Source organism: Thamnophis elegans, chromosome 7, assembly GCF_009769535.1.
Source record: "Thamnophis elegans isolate rThaEle1 chromosome 7, rThaEle1.pri, whole genome shotgun sequence".
NCBI classification, from domain to species: Eukaryota; Metazoa; Chordata; class Lepidosauria; order Squamata; family Colubridae; genus Thamnophis; species Thamnophis elegans.
Genome location: NC_045547.1, coordinates 35,782,848 through 35,804,458, shown reverse-complemented (window position 1 = coordinate 35,804,458; position 21,611 = coordinate 35,782,848). Strand labels below are relative to the sequence as shown.

At 39.8% G+C, this 21,611-nt stretch overlaps 1 protein-coding gene across 1 annotated transcript in view; it reads left to right on the top strand.

Moving 5' to 3' along the window:
* ANO4 (anoctamin 4) overlaps nt 1-21,611 on the top strand; it is a 108,953-nt gene that overhangs the window by 27,659 nt on the left and 59,683 nt on the right. Inside the window, 5 exon segments of the mRNA XM_032221164.1 lie at nt 4,283-4,471; nt 16,403-16,513; nt 18,283-18,303; nt 18,306-18,418; nt 19,812-19,970. Of these exon segments, the coding sequence (XP_032077055.1) occupies nt 4,283-4,471; nt 16,403-16,513; nt 18,283-18,303; nt 18,306-18,418; nt 19,812-19,970 (593 nt within the window).

Here is a 21,611-nt window from a genome sequence, read left to right as displayed (position 1 = left end):
GGTGACCCTGAGGACACAGATAAACCTCCAAGTGCTTCAACAAACCTCTAAAAGGATGCAAATGACCAGCTGCAAGGAATATAAATCCTCCCATTCACCACTATCATGTCACAGCTGAAGAAGCTTCTTGGATGAGAAGTGAAATGTCTTCAAAGAATAAACAAGAAAGTCCAGTTGCCTCCTGAAAAAGCACCTTTGGGACAACCATGACCTGGATGACTGAGAATCTCTGTAGACTTTAATAAAAGCATTGTTTTTTGTTTTTTTTAAAGGGAAGCTCCTTAGGCTTACAAAGTTTTATTTATGTTTTGAAGATGATAAAGATAGCATGGCATTTAAAAATCTACACAGATATTAAAGTTAGTCTAGAAAAGTAATAATGTAAAGGGTGCCCTGTTCGATCAGGCCATAGTCCTATCTGGTCCAGCATTTTGTGTTGCACAAAGGACATTTGTATGCATTGGGAAGCCCGGACTAAAGGACACTAAACTTCTTCCAATGTCAATCAGTATTTAAGACAGGTTATGCATAATTTAGAAGGTACTGTAGTAAACAGCTACCAGCATTACTAGATATTTAATCTGGCCAGTATTCATGTTTCTGCAGGGACCAGTCCAGGTAGTGTCCAGGAATTCGACACAATTGAATGGAAGGGAAAAAATATCTCTACCATATATCCTATTACCCTTTCTTTCAAACTAAAGAGCCTTGATTGCTGTAATCTTTCTTCATAAGGGATCTGTTTCAGTTCGCTAAAAAATGTGTTGTTAATTTTTGAATATTTTTAGGTCTGTTATATATCTCATTCAGCCCTCAAACAAGGCAATCTATGTACAAATTTAAGAAACACTAGCCCTTCTCCCCCCCCCCCACCTTCTTTAGTCATTACCCATTAATTTCTCCTTTCCGTTCTGTTTTCTTAGTAATTGCCAGTTCACAAAACACATATCCTTTTATTCCATTATGGTTGAATTTGTTTAGGAGCCTTAAGAGGTCTTTTTAAAAAGTTTTTTTTTAAATCCCAAGCAATATCTATCGGGTTGTCGTTATTTCAGTGAAAAGCATTTACATGCTACATTTGTAACTGCTCTATGAACCAGATGAGCTCAGGTCAAATACATGAAACCAGATATTTCCTATTTATCCCCTAATCATAGGCAGCAATATATTAGAACCAGTTTTGTTATAATTTCTAAAATGCTCAGTTTTGTTCAGATTAACTAGTGCAAATATTTTAAGTGAAGGCTTCATATGATTCTGTTGTTACCAGTTTGCTAGTACCAGTTTCCCTAATCCATAGAGATTTAGTGGGAATAATAGGATTTGTAGTCAAAGACATCTAGCATCTTTACTTTGGGAAGAACTGATATAAAAAGTGAATGGAAGCATAAATTCCATTTTTAATTTACATCTATAGATTCATCGCTCCCTTAAGAAATATTGTAAATTATTTTCCACTATACAATCAGAATAGTTTGTCATTTTTCTTCAAAGCATTAAAATGCTTTAGAAAAATTTAAAGTATTTTCATCCAAGCTGCTGAATTCATTCAAGAGTTGAAAAATGTTTGTCCTTGAATAAATATATCATAAAGTGGAAAGGAAAACTAGTGTTGTGGTCTACTGGCGGCCTGCGGAGCTGACAGCAGAGTCGCACAGTGAGGAGGTTGAGGAGGAACATGGGCCAGTCCTGGAGTCTGGGGAAGGCTCGGATGAGGGTTCTGCATTGGCAGCAGAGAGGGGGGCAGGGCCATCTGGGAGTTATGTGCTGCCCCCGGAGCTGCCAGAGTTGGACATCAGTGAGGCAGAGGAACAGGGGGAGCCTGTTCCCAGTGCGCGTATGCACAGAGCTGCCAGAAGGCAAGAACAGTTAAGACAAGAGAGGCGACTCGGGAGTAAGGCTTGGAGTTGATTGGCCCCTCCCATAAGACATAAAGGAGGAGCAAAGGCATATGAGCCTTTGCAGGAAGCAACTTTGTTCGTTCTGGTTGGTTTAAAGTCTAAAGTTCTGTTTTGACTCTGTGCTCCATGTAGCTTTGCAAAGCTAATTGCCAATTAGGTCTTTCGCAATATTTAAAGGGAGATAAAGGTGGGTGCTTATCAACCTTATCCTGAAGGACTTTGGCAGACGTCTGTCAGACTCTTTACAAACTATTTGTGACTCATTATGCTGTGAATGAACATAATTCACACCTGTTGAAATAAAAAGAGGGTATTTGGGACTAAGTGGGTACTTTTTACTGTCTCAGGAAGCCTTGGTCAGAACAACTAAGCTCACCTTTGTAACTACAGCGGGGCAAAAAAGTATTTAGTCAGCCACCAATTGTGCAAGTTCTCCCACTTAAAAAGATGAGAGAGGCCTGTAATTGACATCATAGGTAGACCTCAACTATGAGAGACAAAAGGAGAAAACAAATCCAGACAATCACATTGTCTGATCTGGAAAGAATTTATTTGCAAATTATGGTGGAAAATAAGCATTTGGTCAATATCAGAAGTTAATCTCAATACTTTGTTATATATCCTTTGTTGGCAATGACAGAGGTCAAACAATGTCTGTAAGTCTTCACAAGGTTGGCACACACTGTTGCTGGTATGTTGGCCCATTCCTCCATGCAGATCTCCTCTAGAGCAGTGGTGTTTTGGGGCTGTCGCTGGGTAACAGACTTTCAAGTCCCTCCAAAGGTTTTCTATGGGGTTGAGATCTGGAGACTGGCTAGGCCACTCCAGGACCTTGAAATGCTTGTTATAAAGCCGCTCCTTCGTTGCCCAGGTGGTGTGTTTGGGATCATTGTCCTGCTGAAAGACCCAGCCACGTTTCATCTTCAATGCTCTTGCTGATGGAAGGAGGTTTGCACTCAAAATCTCACGATACATGGCCACATTCATTCTTTCCTGTACATGGATCAGTTGTCCTGGTCCCTTTGCAGAGAAACAGCCCCAAAGCATGATGTTGCCACCCCCGTGCTTCACAGTAGGTATGGTGTTCTTTGGATGCAACTCAGCATTCTCTTTCGTCCAAACAACGACGAGTTGTGTTTCTACAAAACAGTTCTACTTTGGTTTCATCTGACCATATGACATTCTCCCAATCCTCTTCTCGATCATCCAAATGCTCTCTAGCAAACTTCAGATGGGCCTGGACATGTACTGGCTTAAGCAGGGGGACACGTTTGGCACTGCAGGATCTGAGTCCCTGGCAGGGTAGTGTGTTACTGATGGTAGCCTTTGTTACGTTGGTCCCAGCTGTCTGCAGGTCATTCACTAGGTCCCCCCGTGTGGTTCTGGGATTTTTGCTCACCGTTCTTGTGATCATTTTGACCCCAAAGGGTGAGATCTTGTGTGGAGCCCCAGTCTTCCATTTTCTAATTATTGCTCCCACAGTTGATTTCTTCACACCAAGCTGATTGCCTATTGCAGATTCAGTCTTCCCTGTCTGGTGCAGGTCTACAATTTTGTTTCTGGTGTCCTTCGACAGCTGTTTGGTTTTCACCATAGTAGAGTTTGGAGTGTGACTGTTTAAGGTTGTGGACAGGTGTCTTTTATACTACTACAAGTTCAAACAGGTGCCATTAATACAGGTAATGAATGGACAGAGGAGCCTCTTAAAGGAGAAGTTACAGGTCTATGAGAGCCAGAAATCTTGCTTGTTTGTAGGTGACCAAATGCTTATTTTCCACCATAATTTGCAAATAAATTCTTTCCAAATCAGACAATGTGATTGTCTGGATTTGTTTCCTCATTTTGTCCTCATAGTTGAGGTCTACCTATGATGTCAATTACAGGCCTCTCTCATCTTTTTAAGTGGGAGAACTTGCACAATTGGTGGCTGACTAAATACTTTTTTGCCCCACTGTAGATAAATTATTCCTCTACCATCTCTTAAAACCACTAAGGGGGTAATGATAAGATATAAAAAGATAGGGTCTTGTATCTTTAATATTTGCACAGATGTGGGAATTTTATTAGCTGCGAATAAACTATTATTATTTTGCCAGTTTCCCATCCCCCTTTTTTCATACTGAAGAGAGCCCATTACTTGGTACTATTAGGAACTATTAATCTGGAAGTACCTTAAGAGCCTCCATAACAAGGTGATACTTAATAATATATCGCAATAATAACTCTCAAAACTGGGAAATGTTCAAATTTAAATTGTGAATCCAGATTAGCATAAAATTTAGACATTTCTTTCAACTTTTCATTTCAGATTGTACACCAAAATTTGTACTAGTTATTCAAAGTTTGCCTCCTATGAACTTTTATCTTTTCCTTTTTGATAGGTAAAAGCTTGTGTATTCATGGGGCTGAAAATTGTACACAGGTCTACCACAGGAGAAGTACAGCAAATAATTGGCTATTACAACATCCATCTGTGGTTAGGCATTCTTCATTTCCACAAGTTAGAAAGTCTATAAACATGGAAGCTTCCTCTTCTGGATTTGTTACATCACCAATTTCTCATCCCACAGGTATTTAGTTCTATTGTTTTCCTAAGTGCTTTACAAAGTTATCCCTGCTGTGAAATACTATATTTAGAATATCTATCAACCTCCATAGAATTTCTCTCTATATCAATTAATAGAATGATTTTCTTTTAAAAAAAAAAACTACAGTTATTTGCAATTGTCATAATGATTGATAAGGAGAGCAGGAACAGAGATGGTTGGAAGATCTTAGAAAAACTGAAGTATTTCATTTTGTTTCTAAGATACTCTGTTATCATCATCTAGTATTGTTCTGTCCACTTTTGTATTTAAAGAAAGCCATGCCACAATAGCTACCGTATTTTTCAGAGTATAAGACACACCTTTTTTCCTCAAAAAAGAGGCTGAAAATCTGGGTGTGTCTTATACATCGAATGTAGCATTTTTGCCTCCTGAAGCCCCGCCCTCCTCACCAACATGGCCGTGGATACCCTTATGGAGGCTTTCAGAGAGTTCCTGGGGGCTGGGGAGGGGAGAAATGTTCACAAAATGGCCTGTTTTTTGCCCCCCCCCCCAGCTCCCAGCAGCACTCTATAAGCCTCCATAAGGCTATGCACGCAATTTTGTTTTTTACAAAAAATGGGGGCGTTTTCATGAAAAATGGGCCTTTTTTGGGAGGTTTGCAGAGTGCAAACCTTTTTTTTCCTTTTGGAAAGCTCTTTAACTGATTGATGAGAATTACATTGATCAAGTGCTGTGCCACCAGAAACGAAGTCTTAAGTGCTGCAGATTGTCAGCGATTTCCTTCTCCAGCACATGGATAAATATACCTGGAAACATCTACCTACCTACCTACCTACTATCTGTCTCTCCCTACCTACCTATTGTATTTCTCTCTCTCTCTCTCTCTCTCTCTCTCTCTCTCTCTCTATATATATATATATATATATATATATATATATATATATATATATATATATATACACCTTTATCTACCTACCTACCTACCTACCTACCTACCTACCTACTCTCTCTCCCTACCTACCTACTGTATTTCTCTCTCCCTCTCTATCCCTCTATCTACCTACTTTTTTAAAAAAATTGCCTCTTCAAAACCTTGGTGCGTCTTATACTCCGGTGCGTCTTATACTCCGAAAAATACGAATATTTCTTCTCTGAATACAAACAAATTAGATAATTGTAAGTTTATCTGTATATTATGTTTGAAATATACAGATAAATTCACAATAATCTAATTTATGGGTATAATTGCTTGTTACTTCAAACATGCATCAAAAGGATTTTCACATCAGTGAAACAACAGTAGCTGCTTGAAAACTTTTTTTGAAATATTATTGGGCTTTCTGGCTATTCTGGCGATTCTGAGTTCTTGAGCAGCAAGAGCATTTATTTTTATTTATTTCAAAATCACTTTCAAATTACTGACACTCAAAATATTCATAAGCATCCAATTGTTCTGCAGTTGTTAGAGAGTCACCTCAGTCTAATGTTTTGAATCTATGTAGGAATAATTTAAATTATATTCTCATATACCCAGGTGTATGTATATCAGTGGTGGGTTTAAAAAATTTTTAGAACCTATTCTGTAGTTATGGCCTGTTTTGTGGGAGTGGCTCGGCAGTCATGTGACCAGGTGGGTGTGGCCAACTTGGAAAATGTGATGAAACTCACTTAACAATGCTCTTGCTTAGCAACCAAAATTTTGGGCTCAATTGTAGTCATAAGTTCTCTCTCTCTTTCTCTCTTTCTTTTTCTCTCTCGCTCTTCTTCCTTCTTTTGCCTCTCTCTCCCTTTTTTTCTTTCTTTCATCTCTCTTTCCCACTTTCTTTTTTTCTTCCTTTCTTTCTCTTTCTCTTTCTGTCTCTCTCTCTCTGTGTCTTTCTGTCTGTCTCTGTGTGTGGCTCTTTGTCTCTCCCTCCCTCCCTCTCTCTCTGTCATTCTCTCTCTGTGTCTGTCTGTCTGTCTCTCTCTCTCTCTCTGTGTATCTATCTCTTCCCTCCCTCTGTTTGTGTATGTGTCTGTCTATCTCATCCCCCCTCTCTCTCTGCCTCTTTCTGTCTGTCTGTCTCTCACACTCAGACACAGACACAAAAACAGACACACATACATACTGTGGTCACCATGTTGAGTGTTCCAATCACAATTGAAACACTCAACAACTGGCCTGTATTTATGGTTTTTTGCAGCATTCTGCAGTTATAGGACCAAAATATATGGTTAAAAGTACCTGGCAGCGGCATTTTTACCTGGGGGGCTCCGCAGAACATCCCAAGACCAATGCCACCACATCTGCCCTTTTCGGGGACAAATCCTCTTCAGAAGGATGAGGCCCTGCTGGTCCCCCTTGCGTTCCTCGTCTTCCGGCCGCGGCCCCATGCCGTGGAAAAGAGGGATGGAATCTTCGCTGCAGGACAGTAAAGCTCCATCCTCCAGAGGCAGCAGGACCAAAGCCCCTCTCCCAACTTGCCCTTCCTCCCTCTGAGGGCGAGAGACCCCTCTGCCCCGCTGCCTCTGGCTTCCCTCTGAGAGTCTCCGCTCTCCGGGGCTGTAATTGTGCAGGCTGTTGCGCACAGGCCTATGTTTTCCATGGGGAGTTGCGGATGGGCTCCAGAGTCGCTCCACGCCTTGGAAAACATAGGTGTGTGCGCACAGCCTGCACAATTATAGAGAGTGGAGACTCTTGGAGGGAAGGCAGAGGCAGCAGGGCAGCCAGGACAAGGGAGCGCTACCCGTGTGGCGTGTACAAACAGCAAAAGAAGGAACAGGATGGGAGTTTGGCTGTTTGAAAAACCTCGCGTGTAACTCTTGTCATGTTCCTTCTTTTGCTGTTTGTACGCGCTACGCGGGTCGCACTCCCTTGTCTTTCACAGCTGCCTCGTTTCCAATTGGGGCAGGGATCCATGGAGAGGGACGGAAAAGATGGATTTCTTCCCCCCCCCATTGGAAACGAGGCGGCTATGAAAGACAAGGGAGCGCGACTCACACAGCTTTTCAAACAGCAGAAGAAGGAACAGGAGGGGAGGATTCGTTGGACAAGCCCACGGGCACACGCTGCTCTCTCCTCTGACAGCTGCCTCGTTTCCAACGAAGGGGGTGGGGAATCCATGCAATTTTCTCCCTCTGTTTCCCTACCCTCCTTCGGTGCGTCCGCCAGCCAAAACCTCCCGGAAGGCTTCTGCTGGTGGGCGAGCGGGGGGAGGCAGGCCAGGGGAGGGACTGTTCCGGTACCGGGCTCCTGGAAGCCCCAGTATGGGAAGGCACGCTAAATTCTTTCAACCAGTATGCGCATACTGGATAGGATAGGACCGGCCTTAAACCCACCTCTGATCTATATAGGTTCAAAAAAGTAAAGAACATTGCCTATCTTTGTTATATCACTTCACTTTGTGATTGTTGTCCAGTTGATTTGAGGACTACCAGGCATGCAGAGCCAATCAAAGATGTAGCCAAGAGGCATTAAAACATTAACAATATTTATAAGTTGCCATTTGGCCTAGAAAGGGCTCATAGTGTAATTCAGTTTCAAAATTATTAAAGACATTAAAGGACATGATTCCCCAACTGAGGGCAATGAATTAGAGCTACAAATAATACTAAGTTTTAAAAAAATTAACCATTAAAATCATAGTTCCAGTATTTATAAATGTCTAAATTTGTGAAGAGGACAGTGGTTCTACCTACCTTTACTTATGAAGCATGTGGTATTTTCTAGAAGTATGTTTTGTATTCATCCAACAAATTTCTGAATCAAAATGAGCCTTGTCCAAAATCAAAATCAGTTAAATCTAAATCTGAAACCTCCTGAAATCTCATAATCCTGTTTCCAATAACTGGTACATTTATTTCTAAACATGCTGTTTATCACCAATACCAAACTGGGAAGAGGAGGCTAGACATAAGAAAGTTTTGAAATGTGTTCGAATATTAGTACCTTGGGTTGGTAGTTAAGCTGTTGGTTTGAGCTCCGAGCTTGGCAATTTGGTTGCAGATGTTTCATCACTATTTGATTTGATTTTGGACTGTTTGATTGGATAGCTGTTGTTGCTGGGCTAAAGTACTGCAGATTAGGATTAGAGTTGTTTATCTGGATGCATCTGAGTCATGGTCTGGTTTCGACTTGTTTGATAAGTGGCTGGCTGTTGTTACTGAGACATGGTCTGATTTCTTTTGAGACGATGGGTTATAATTTTGTTGCTATGTTAGTGGGGTGCCTATTTGTTCGTTTTTTAAATGCTATCTTCGGCATCATGGTTGATGCAGTTCTTTCATTCTCAGCGATTGGTAGACTGAGTTGATATCAATGTGTCTGTTTATTGACTTATTGGTAGAAAACCAGGCTTCAAGGAATTCTCTCTCTGGTTGATTTTGCCTGGGTTAGAAATGTGGTCCCGGTTAGATCAAATCTATGACCTTTTGAATCATCATGGATTGACATGAGGGATAGTAGGGGATAGTAAGAAAGTTTTGTTTTGTAAATGGTAGTTTCTAGTCATAATCAGAAAGCTTTTTCTGATATTTGTATGGAAATGCTGAATGTTAAGTTCTTTTGCTACTATTTATTTCCTATACATTACCTACTTAATATTTATATTACATTTTCTGTTATTTTGGCTTCAGTAGAAGAAATTTGGTGACGTCATCGTGCTTAGAGTGGAGGAAAGGGAGCTCTCCTAACCTCTCACTCTAACTTCTTCGTTTGGGCTCATTTTTGAGCGCTGTTGATCCTGAAGGGACCAGCAGATTAAGGGGAATACTCTGTAGATGCTGGGGTGATAAGGCAAATCCCCCAGCGGATAGGAGAAACCCTCTAAATGGATGAGGAAATATCCTGCCATTTGGTTAGGACCGGAGCGATGGCGACCGCATAAGAAGGAAGAGAGAGAGAGAAAGCAGTTGAAATTGGGATATTTGTTACTAATGCTGACAACCCAAAGAGGAGGACAACACGAAATTGGCAGAGAGGGTGAGCTGAAAAGAAGAAGGCACTGGGAAGGAGCCTGTTTTTGTAGTTCAATTTTGCCAAAAAGAAATGAAGCAGGAGACGCTGAGTTGGAAGGGACAGCCTGAATAAGTTGAAGGAATTGGCCACAGTGAGAACGAAAACCCAGCATGGACAACAGGGGTAGAAAATAATATCTGCCGAGAGCTCAGATTGTTTAACAGTCGGGTTGGTAGTTGAGTTGTTTTTTTTTCTTCTCGCTCTTCCTTCTGCTGTTTTGTTTTTCCCAAAGAATAGTTGAACTTATAAGTACTGGATATTTATTTGCCTCGGAACTTGGAACACTTTCAGAAACAGTAGAAAGAGGACTGTTTTGGAAGGAGACCTTCATCCAGACAGAAACCCAATATTTTTACTGTTGCCTTTGTTACATTTGTGTTGTATTTGTGCTGATAGGCTCCCTTTATTTATTTATCAGCACAAATACAACACACACACACACACACACACACACACATATATACACATACATACAGAGAGAGAGAGAGAGAGAGAGAGAAAGAGAGAGAAACTAATTATTAGAATTGAATACCTGTATAATTGATAAAATTGAGAGACATCTATTGGTATAAGATAATAGTGTGGTATATAAATCTATGATATATATTAATTAAGGACCAAAAATAGAATTGATACCACATAGGAACGTTTAGGTATTGAAACGTAATATTAAGGAAGGTTAATTATTGTTAAATATTGAAATATACAATTACTTATATTATTGATATTACTGATAAAGTAGAAGTAAAGTAAAACTTATATGCAATTGTGGGCAAGGATAAATAGGGGGATAAAAATGGCAACTTCAGTAAAATTAGTGAAAAAAACTACACCCAATGTGATTTCAGCAACATCCCCCTCCTCAAATCAAAGATCAATTGAGAGTGCGTTGGGGTTGGAGAAAGGTGAAAAGATGGCAGGAACAATGGGGCCAGCTCCAACGATGCAGAGTATGCAATTGATCCTCCAGATGATACAAGGGACATTGGCGAAAAGCCAAGAAGTGACAACTACTAATCATGAAGAGACAAGGAGGAATCATGAAGAAATGAAAAATGAAATGGGAGAATTGAAAGGAACTATCAAAAATGTAGATGACAAAATTGATAGGATACAGAATGCCTTAGCAATCAATGAACAGAAAATCCAGTGTATAGAAGAAAAAATAGAACAAGCAGATCAGAAGATGGGAAAAATGGAATTGGAATATAAACAACTTAATAAAGAATTAGAAATATCAATAACCCAACTTGAAAATGAAAGAGCTGCACTCTACTTAAGATTCCAAAACATACCGGAAGAGAAGGAGGAAGACCTGAAAGGAAAAATGATTGAAATCTTCACTGAAATTCTCCAAAGAAAAGAACAAGAGTTGAGATGAGACGTCGATGAAGCTTACCGGGTGCATACTAACTATGCCAGAAGACATAGACTCCTGAGAGAAGTGCATGCAAGATTTGCAAAAAAAAGAAACAAGAGATGAAGTGTACAAAAAACCAGAGAATAGACGATTACATTACAGGGAAAAGAGTTGATCACGCTTAAACAGATTCCACGGAGAATTTGGGAACAACATAGGCAGTACCAATTTTTAAGAAATCAGTTAAATAAAAACAGAATAATGTATAGATGGTTGGTACCAGAAGGGGTTCTGGTATCTTGGCAAGGAAAAAGACATAAGATAGAGAATATAGAAGCAGCACAGAAATTCTATGAAGAATACCACAAAGGGAAAGAAGAACAAAGAAGTAAAGAGGACCTAGAAAGTAGGTGTCGAGAGGAAGAAACATTAGGAGACAAGGAAAGAAACAGGAGAGAAGAACAGAGGCAAGAAAGAAAGAGAGCAGAGAACGAAGGCGCGAGAGGGAAAAGTCAGATACAAACTAGAAGTAAAAAAAAAATCCAGCTAAAGATGGATCAAGAAATAACAATTACCTCGATAAACTTGGACTGAATGCACCAAAAAAAGAGCCCAGATGTTTAATAAACTTAACAAATTGAGAGTAGATATAGCTTGTATACAGGAAGTAAGAATCGATAGGGCTTGGATTTCATCTGGGCTATGTAATCAAGTAGACAAAATTGAAATAGAACCAAATGAGTGGGCAGATCAATTTAATAACTCAAAGGGAATTAGCACAGAAAATTAAAATAGTCAGACAGAATTACTTTGAACAAGCCAACAAACCAGGACAATGGCTGGCATATAGACTGTAGAACGAAAGAGAAAAAAGGAAATGATACGAAACTATATCTGGGTTTGTGGAAATACCATCCCCAAGAAAACATAAACTGAGATTTGAAAGAGATACCTATAACAACAGAAAAAGAAAGGGAGAGAGGAGGAGAGGATGAGAGGAAGAGGAAGGAGGGAAGAAGGAAGGAGGGAGAGGAGGGTGGAAGGGAGAGGAAGAGGGTAGGAAGGGGAAGAGGAAGAGCAAGGAAGAGGTAAGGGAAGAAGGAAGGAGAGGAGGAAGGAAGTGGAGAAGGGAGGGAAGAAGGAAGGGAAAGGAGAGGAGGGTGAAAGGGAGAGAAAGAGAAGGAGAGATAATAGGAAGGGAAGAGGAAGAGTGGAAGAGAGGTAAGGGAAGAAGAAAGAGGTACGGTTAGGAGGGTGGAAGGGAGAGAAAGAAGGAGAGGAGGGTGGAAGGGAGAGAAAGAGAAGGAGAGAGGGCAGGAAGGGGAAGAGAGAGGGTAGGAGTAGGGGAGAGGTAAGGGAAGAAGGAAGGGGAAGGAGAGGAGGAAGGAAAGAAGTAGAGAAGGAAGGGAGGGAGGGAGAAAAGAAAGGGAAAATAAGGTGGTGTTACAACAGGTGCTAGGGATGGTAAACAAAGCAACCCAAACTGTATATTATAACCTTTTAAATGGAATAACAAAAGTATAAGAATGGCAAAGAAAAAGAATAACTATGTGAATGTATACCTATAATTGTATGTAAGAGAATAAATGATAGTAAGAATATAAAGCATAATATAGGTAAACAATATTTTGTTATAAATAGCTGTATAAATAAATATAGAATAGTACATAAAAATGGATAACGAATAAGGGGACCATGAATGCAAGATAGAAATGTATAGAAGGGAAAACATTAACTGTAAAGAAACCGATATGGAACTGCTGTATGATTTATGATGGAACTTCTTATTCCTATGTTGTTTTAAGTCGTGTATTTGTTTTTGTTGATGTGTTTATGTGTTTAAAATAAAAAAAAATTTAAAAAAGAAGATTTTTTTTAAAAAACCCTCATAAATGCCATTGCCCTTATCTTTCAGACATATTCTAAGTTGTCTGCCTAAATAATGGCCTATGATTTCACCTTTTTCATGCATGTAGTCTCACCCCATCCTAAAATGTGTAAGGGTTAGGGAAAAATACTTCCTTTATGCCAAATTTGAATTTCCCATAACCTTTTTATACAGATTCTTTTGCCATTTTAACCAATTATACATTTGCCACTGTTCAGCTGTTTCTGACTCATAATAACTTGATGGGCATCATTTCACAAGGATTGTCCGTCAGTAACTACTTCTTTGAGCTCTTATACATTCGTGCTTTTGTCATCATTGATAATATTCTATCAATCTCTTTTTCAACTGGCCTGGATTTTCCCAAGAATCTTCTCCAATGACTCTTACTTCCCTGCACATTAGGTTCCCTAAATGTATAATTAGTATTTTCATTGGTTGGTCTGATTTTACTTCATTTAATATTTAATTATTCACACTTTTTATCCAATATATTCTCTACTGTTTTCTACAGTACCATAGTCCAAAGGCATTTTTTTTAAAAATTCAGCCTTTGGATGGTCCTGCTTTCAGAGCTATATGTTACAACCGGAAATCCTTTATTTTCTATGACATTTTCATAATGGTGCCCATAATAACATAAGGGATAAGGAGAAGGGGGGAAGCTCTCAAGCTCAATAGGTTTATTGAAAAGACCTTGAATGTACTTAAATCACACCTGGAGGAAGGGTCAGCTGATTTCATCCAACGTTGACATATTCCATAATGCTATTATGATTGAGGAGTTTTTTGTGCTCTCTGTTTTCTTGCTGACCCAAATTATTGCACTGATGATATTACCTAGTTTGAATAATGAACCATCTACAAGAAAACAACCAAGCTTAGAGAGTATCAATAACTCCTCATTTCAGTGCTGAGGTACAAATATTCTCCTCTATCATGATTTGAAACATTAAATGTGAAAGATTTTTAATTTAAGAATGTAGGCAGCATTCCCATTGCCCAAATTTTGCATAGAGGTAATGGAGGCTAAAGCCCTGGGGGAAATTCACCTCTTCAATTGCTAGGAGATATGCTGCTGGTATGAACTGTAAAGGAGAAAGAAAAAGGAAAGAAATCGAAATGTTGCCTTATTTAGCCCATTTGATAAAATGTGCATTTTCAGCTGTGTTGAAAGTTTGGCTGGGACTAAACACTGCTGTAAGAATACTGGAAAGTCAAGTATGCAGTTATAAGGAAGCATATTTTAGTTGTGCGTCTAAATATGGAAAGTATGTTACTTTCAGTGTGGAATTTGGATTCAGCATTTGGATGGAATGCCTGTTTCAAATGTTGCTATAGTTTAACTCACTGAAAAAGTACATTTCTTTGTTTTTAGCAATTAATAATTTCTCATCCTATGTCCACATCATATGCAAAACAGTGATACCATATTGAAACACTTCTAAAAAGTAAAAATTATTAAAGGACAGCATGTTTTCAATACTCTCAACAAGTAGAACAACTGCTAATAACTAATAATAAAATACAAATGTGACTGAGTTACATAATTCTATAAGAGTCAGATCAAAAGTTCTTTATTTCTTTTTCATTTTTCAGTAGCTATTGAACTGTTATCATAAACTGTTTATAAATAATGAAGAGTATTTCTTGCAGTGGAAATTATATAAAAATAATTTATTAATTTTTCAATATAAATGAATAGAACATAAATCAATCTATTGCATTACATTATCTATACAGTTTTCTTTTAGAACGCCCTAATGTCTTAGAAGATAAAAAGCACTGTAACAATGAAAGTGATAGCTGTCTCTCATCCCATGTATCTGCTTCAGAGGTGGTATTCAGCCAGTTCACATCGGTTCGCCGGAATCGGTGGCGGAAATTTTGACTGTATTAGTTTGCCTTAATTTCTCAGTGTACTTGTACATTTTATACAAGTATTAGTACATTATTTGTGATACAATTTATAAACCTAATTATACATAATTTTGCAATCACAAAATGAATTCTCATAATGCTTCATGGAACACAATCACTTAATATGGAGAATATAAAATGCCAATGCCAATGCCAAAGCTTTATTATGATTTATATTTAAATAAGAATTCTAAACTTCTGAAAAGCTTCTGTGACTCTGGAACCCTTAGACCTTCAGTTTCACTCCCCTAGCCGCACTCTAAAGGCAGAAAGGTCCAGAAGCCTTCAAGTTAATTCTTGACTCTTAAATGAGTGGCCTATCAGAACGCGAAGAGTCTTACATCATAATTCTAAGCTCCTGCCCTCCTTCAATAAGAGAGAGAACGGAGAACTGGAAAGGAGAGGAAGTTAGAGGGTTTTTTGACACCAGGAAATCTTGGTTTAAAGTTCTCATAGAAACAAGGAGAACAAAATACAGATTTTGTCTGATTGATCCTAAAATTCAGGCTCTGTATCCAAAAAAATCAGAAAACTGGAATCAGATCAATAGCATTGGCAAAGAAATCGGAGAACAGTTATGCCAGCATAGTTTACTTATCTGCAGTGCTGCCTTTACAATTATGTGTCCTCATTCTTTATCCCTTTATTTTTGTTTGAACAAATAAGTGCCAGTTTTGTATGTGGATGTCAACCTCATGTAATATTACAACTTACCATTCTTTATTGTCTTTCTTCTTCTGCTTGCTATTATTTTAATGTTAAATTAGCACTAGAGTTATACAACTTCTAGTAATGTCTGGAGATCCAGGGATAAATTTGACAAGCTTGATAGTATGGTGATGATCAAGACACCTCACTTCTTTGCCAGCAGTTTCCATAGAATTAAAGGGGCGAAATTATCAGACGCATATAATGTTATCATCACACAAATATCATTATGACATACTTGCAAAATATGCATAGCAGCATTTGTGGGATGACATCATTATGCTTGTGTCATCATATATTATACACACAGACACCTTGTTCTTGCTACCTTCTCTGCTACAAATATATACGTATTAGGAATATATCAGTCTTCAGTTTCCAGAGCTTTGGCAGGCAACATATTTATCACTAATTTAGATCCTGATTACATCTATTGGTATTGCAGTATATGTGCAAAAATAACTCTTTTTAACATAAATTGTTAAAACCACACATGTGAAAAGATGATTTATCAATAATAAATTTTGGAAAATGGATAATTTAGCCTCTCTTATGTTTTGCAAAATTTTGTTAAGTAGTACAATTTTTACTGGTTCAAAATAATTTCTGTACTGTATATTGTAATGCTACATTTTGTATACTTTTGGCAAACAAAAGCTAAACAATATTCCCTGGCTAAAGGGATGTGCTTTAAAACCGCAATTTAATTTGCAAATGCAATTAGTAAAATATTTTGTCTTTTTCTAAGTAGCCAGTAAGAACCTCTATGGAGAGGTAAGAAGGGCAAATAATAACATGTATGTAATTACTTCAAAGAGATTCCAACAAAATATATTATGACACAAATTGATAATCATGATATTTGTGTTATGACATGTTGTTTTGATTCATGTATGCTGCTGGGAATAAGAAATACATTGTAATTTGATTGTTTGTTGGGCTGATATTTCCCTGCACTGTTATATACAGAAAAATAAATACACGATAGTAGTTGCTGCTATGGTATCTTTTCCATTCATTGCTGTTGCAGTCACTACTAAATTGTTGCAATCCCTACCCAATTCTCTTCAATTTCTTTAGATAGAAGAGAGCAATATCATGGTTGTGATCTGGAAACACAAATACCAATAAGGCCTGATGTTCAGAAGACACATGTGGACTTTTCAGAGATTCTTAATGCAATACAAGAAAGTAAGTTATTTTGTGAGTCTTAATTATATAATGTGTTTATATATGTAATTTGAAAAATGAGTTAGAGTGGTTATAATTACGAGAATTGAAGGTTGCTTCTTATATTTAATTTTGATGAAAAATGAATGTCTGGAAAAGACTTCTAGAGGTAAGACACTTGAAATGTCGATATAGGTGACAAACCTTCCACCTTATCTTCTAAGCATAAAGACATAAACCAAATTGAAAACAAATGTGTGATGTTTGAGGGGGGAAATCCAATGAGTCAGACCTTTACCAGAACCAGTGCTTGAAAAAGTAATCAGAACTTTAATAGCTTCTGAAAGATAAGCAGGCAGTCTCAGAACCAGACAAATCTCAGGGGAATGTTGTTCCAAAGGCCACTAGGACAATGGAGAAGGCATGTTTCCTGCTTCACAGGCATGGCCTAAGGAATGGAACATGCCAACCCTGTCCATTCTTATGCATCTGTGACGCACTGTGCTTGTGCACACTTTTACATCACATGTTTCACCCCAAATTCTTGTAAACTGAGGTGAAGTGAGCTTCCTGTCAGCCATCGAAATGCATTGCAAAGCCCGATCTTGCCATTTTGTCAACTTTCTTGGTCTTCCGGAGTAAAGCCTGTCATCCATTGAACCAGTTATTTGGTATTTTTCAACCACTCTGCTCACTGTGGTGTCATGGCATTTCACTCTCTTGGCTATTTCTGTACAGGAGTAACCCTCTTTATGAAGCATAATGATACAATGCCGCTGCTCAGTACTGGTGAAAGCAAAGGCCTTCATCCTTGCCCGCAGCCAGAGCTAAATTAAATTTCTCTATGCTTTTCATGCTTATTTATAGTCAGAGAGTATGACAACATTGATTGGCTCATAGATATAGCCTCTGTGCATTTTGATTGGTCAGCCAAAGCTCGCTGCTGATTGGTTACTTTCGATCCTAACATTCTTGAAAATTCAAGTTGTATTTGTTTTAGCACATAAACTTACTCAAAACCTTAAAAAGATTTTGGTTATATTAATAAAAATTATGCATCTCAATCCGACTACAGAAATTTTCATCAAAGTACTAATTTTGCGTGGTTTCTATGAGTGAAAAGTTGATTAAACATGTAAATACAGCTTAAAACTGAAAGCATGCAGGACTTTTTCAAAAGGTGTATATATAGTGTGTACAGGTGTATATACCTGTATTATATGTGTGTGTGATATAAATGGTATATAGATATAGATATAGCAATAGCAGTTAGACTTATATACCGCTTCATAGGGCTTTCAGCCCTCTCTAAGCGGTTTACAGAGTCAGCATATCACCCCCACAATCTGGGTCCTCATTTTACCCACCTCGGAAGGATGGAACGCTGAGTCAACCTTGAGCCGGTGAGATTTGAACCACCGAACTGCAGATAGCAGTCAGCTGAAGTGGCCTGCAGTACTGCACTCTACCCACTGCGCCACCTCGGCTCATTCATATCTAGATATATAGATATAGATTTGCTGATGCTTCATTTAAACTTATATCGCTATTTGTATATCAGTGATTGCATGACTTCTGTAGATACCATACGCTAAATAAATAAATTCTGTTATAATAGATACACATTACATACTTATTTTACATTATATAATTATAGCAGAGGCCAGACTGATCTTGTTCCTACCAGATGTGCTGAGCTCATCCATGCCAGTTTTAAAAAGATTTCTAATATTTTTGACTTTTTATTATTTAAAGCACTAATGTTTTAATTCTTTGTCATTGCTTTTTAGTAGCCAAGGATGTCAATATTATCTTGATGAATTAGAAGAAATAACAAACTCTTCCAAAGATGATGACTCTTTGCTTCACCATGGGAACCTGACTAGTACTTCAGATAATACTAGCAGATTGGTATCTATTGAAGAGGTAAGACATTTTATACAAATATTTATTTATGGATTTCCTTTAGGTGGCTCTGAGCTACTTCTCAATTTACTTTCCAGATAGAGCTGTGTGTTCAATGTACTGTAAAATCACAGTGTTTTCATCATTCTTGTATTTTGAAGATTATTTGAAGATTATTTTGCTAAATTACACCCCCCGGATTCCCCTAACAGCATAGCTCATTCTTGTGTGGAAAATAAACATTGCTTTGTCATATGAGTGACAGAAAGTCAAACAAGCATATTAAAATAGTGCACTATTTTAATATGCTTGTTTGACTTTTTGTCACTCATATGACAAAGCAATGTTTATTTTCCACACAAGAATGAGCTATGCTGTTAGGGGAATCCGGGGGTATATTTACTTGTTTCTGAAACAAACATTGAGGGAGAAATTGTATCTTCATGGAAAAAGAATTCCAAAGGATTACAGAGGGACTTGCCTCTGTGTTAACCATCTCCTCATGTATCCATGCAGAAGGAACAATTACTGTGTTTCCCCGAAAATACGGCAGGGTCTTATTTTCTTTTTACCTACAAAATATTGCTTGGGCTTTATTATGGGGGGAGGGTTTATTGTTTTGGGGTTGCTGGGCAGCTGCTCTCTTGCGAGCGTGCTCCCAAAGAGCCAGGCACAGCCTCATGGGCGAATGGCTGTGTTGCGCTGTCGCAGCAGCACAACACAACAGCCATGAAGCGACCTCGAGCGACAACAAGCAGCCACCTGGCAAACTCCCTTTGCAGCCAGGCTCAGTGCCATTCACTGACCTAGGGGTATCGCCAAGCCATGGGAGCACCTGTTCTCCGCCACCTGGCTCCCGCAGCTTGGTGCCTTCCAAATGCCGGTAAATGGCACTGTGCACGGCTGGAGTGGGGGGGGGTGGTGCGTGAGCGGCTGTTCCGTTCTCTCTCACCCGCCTCCCAGCCTCACAATGCATGGCCCAGCTCTCATTACGGAGCCAGGGCAGCTCCGCCACCATCCCAGCCTGGCTTTTTCTGCGGCTTCCAACCCAAGTGTTTTGGCAGTGGTCACTCTGGGCGCAGACTCTATGGTTGTGGGCCAGCTGCCTACAACCATAGAGCGTGCGCCCAGAGCGGCCACTACCGAAAGACTCAGGTTGGAAGCCTCAGAAAAAGCCAGGCTGGGATGGTGGCGGAGGTGCCCTGGCTCCGTAATGAGATAGAAAATTATTAATATGTCTTGTTTCAGTGTTATGTTGTTTTGTTATGCTATGCTATTATGCTATGTTATGAATATATGTTCTGTAGTAGTTTTCAGATATTTTGTTCTGAATCCTTTTCTTATCAAAACTGTTGAAGCCACCAGTGGTTTTGTTGGGGTTTTTATTTGACAACTATACTGACTGTCCTTACAGGATATTCCAGAAAAAAATAAATCCAGTGGACTATACTTCAGAGATGGAGAATGTCGCATTGACTATATCTTGGTGTACAGAAAATCTAACCTGCAAGCTGAGAAAAGAGAAGTATTTGAAAGAAATATTCGAGCGGAAGGACTTCAGATGGAGAAAGAGGTAGGGGATCTAGAAGCAAGAGTATTTCATTGCAATTTATAATTTACAGCTGATTTGAAGAGGGTTACTAAAATGTCCATTGACCTACATAATTGATTAAATACATTCTCCAAAGTTGGTGGAGACAGCGGTCATGCATGGGTTAACTCAGCCAGTAACCAATAGAACTGAGTCTACCAAACTGATGTCATCGCCTCTGAGGAGTGTCCTCCCACTTTTTTAGATGCAGTTCGATCGGAACTGGCTGTGCTAATTGCTCTCTCCTCAACTTTCTATTTAAAATTGCTAATTGACTAACTTAATTGGATCTAATTGGATTTTCTTCTCAAAATGACTTCTAATTTTTTGGTGGAGAACTAATTTGGCGTGGAGAGCTCCCCTCAGAACCAGGCTCTTTCTTAGCCCCAGAGCTCCTCACGAGGGTTTGCTAGGTCGTCTTCAAGGCTTCAGCCTCCTGACCTTACCAGTGGCTTGCAAAGACATCCTGGACTGAAGCACTGCCCAGCACTGGCCGTTGGAGACTCCACTCAGCGCTGCCACCTCTGCTGGCTCTCCCTCTCCACCAAATACCACCAAACGCCGCCGCCCGCCTCTGGGACAGCACCACTGCTGCACGCCTCTGCCGCTATTTAGCGCTCCTTCCACCACCGGATCGCCACAACTGCCCCTCTCTCTGCAGCTGCTCTGCAGGGCCACCAACGTCCTTACTTCTCCTGCGGCCTCGGCTACCTCGTGGTGCCCGGCCGATAGGCTCTGTAGCCTCAGTGGCCATTTTGTTTTGGCACGAAGAAGCTCTGGTGGCCATTTTGAATACCTTCACCAAGTCATGAGTACAGAGCCATGGCTTCCTCTCCTGACCATGAGCCACAAGTGCTTCCAACTGCCAGGGCCCCTGCTCCCACCACCGAGCCCCCTTCCTCCAGGACCCATAAGCGCAGGCCTGCCCCAGAGGCTCCCATCTCTGAGCCCCCATCCAAGACTCCCAGGTCTAGTCACAGGAATTCAGCCAATCTACCTTCTCAGGAAGATGGCAATGCCACTCAGGTTCCTCTCAGAAAGGCCAGAAGTAAAACCAAGTGCACAGAATCCCATCTGTTTCAGCCCCAGAGGCCTGTTCCTCCTAGTCCTCTGACCTGTCTTCTGATTCGGAGGATGATCTCTCCCCTGCTGCTTCCATTATCCAATCTGAAGAAGCCAGGGGCACAGGCAATCTGGCTTGCAGTGGGGATGAATCTGAGAGTGGCAGGAGCATCATGCCTGATGAGGAGTCCCTCTACCAGGAGGTCATCTCTCCTCCTTCCCGTTGCCGTTCGTACTCACTTGGCATAGCGAATATGATATCTGAGGCCATCAAATGAGGCATAGCAACAGGACTTAAACACAGGTCTTCTAACCATTCTACTCCTCGCAGGTGTGGCTTTTCTTCTGGTTCCAGACACAGGGATGGCGAGCTTTCGGCCTCTTCATCACATGAACTTCTTGGCACATCCAGTCAACCGTCGGTTTTTGGAGAGGAGGAACGCCCTGCAAGAGATTCAGATCTCTCAGAAGACGAAGGCCTTCCCGCCCACCCACCTATATTTGTCGGTCTCTTTAAACATGTCTTTCGATCTCTTCTCTTTAAAGCCAAGAAGATCACGG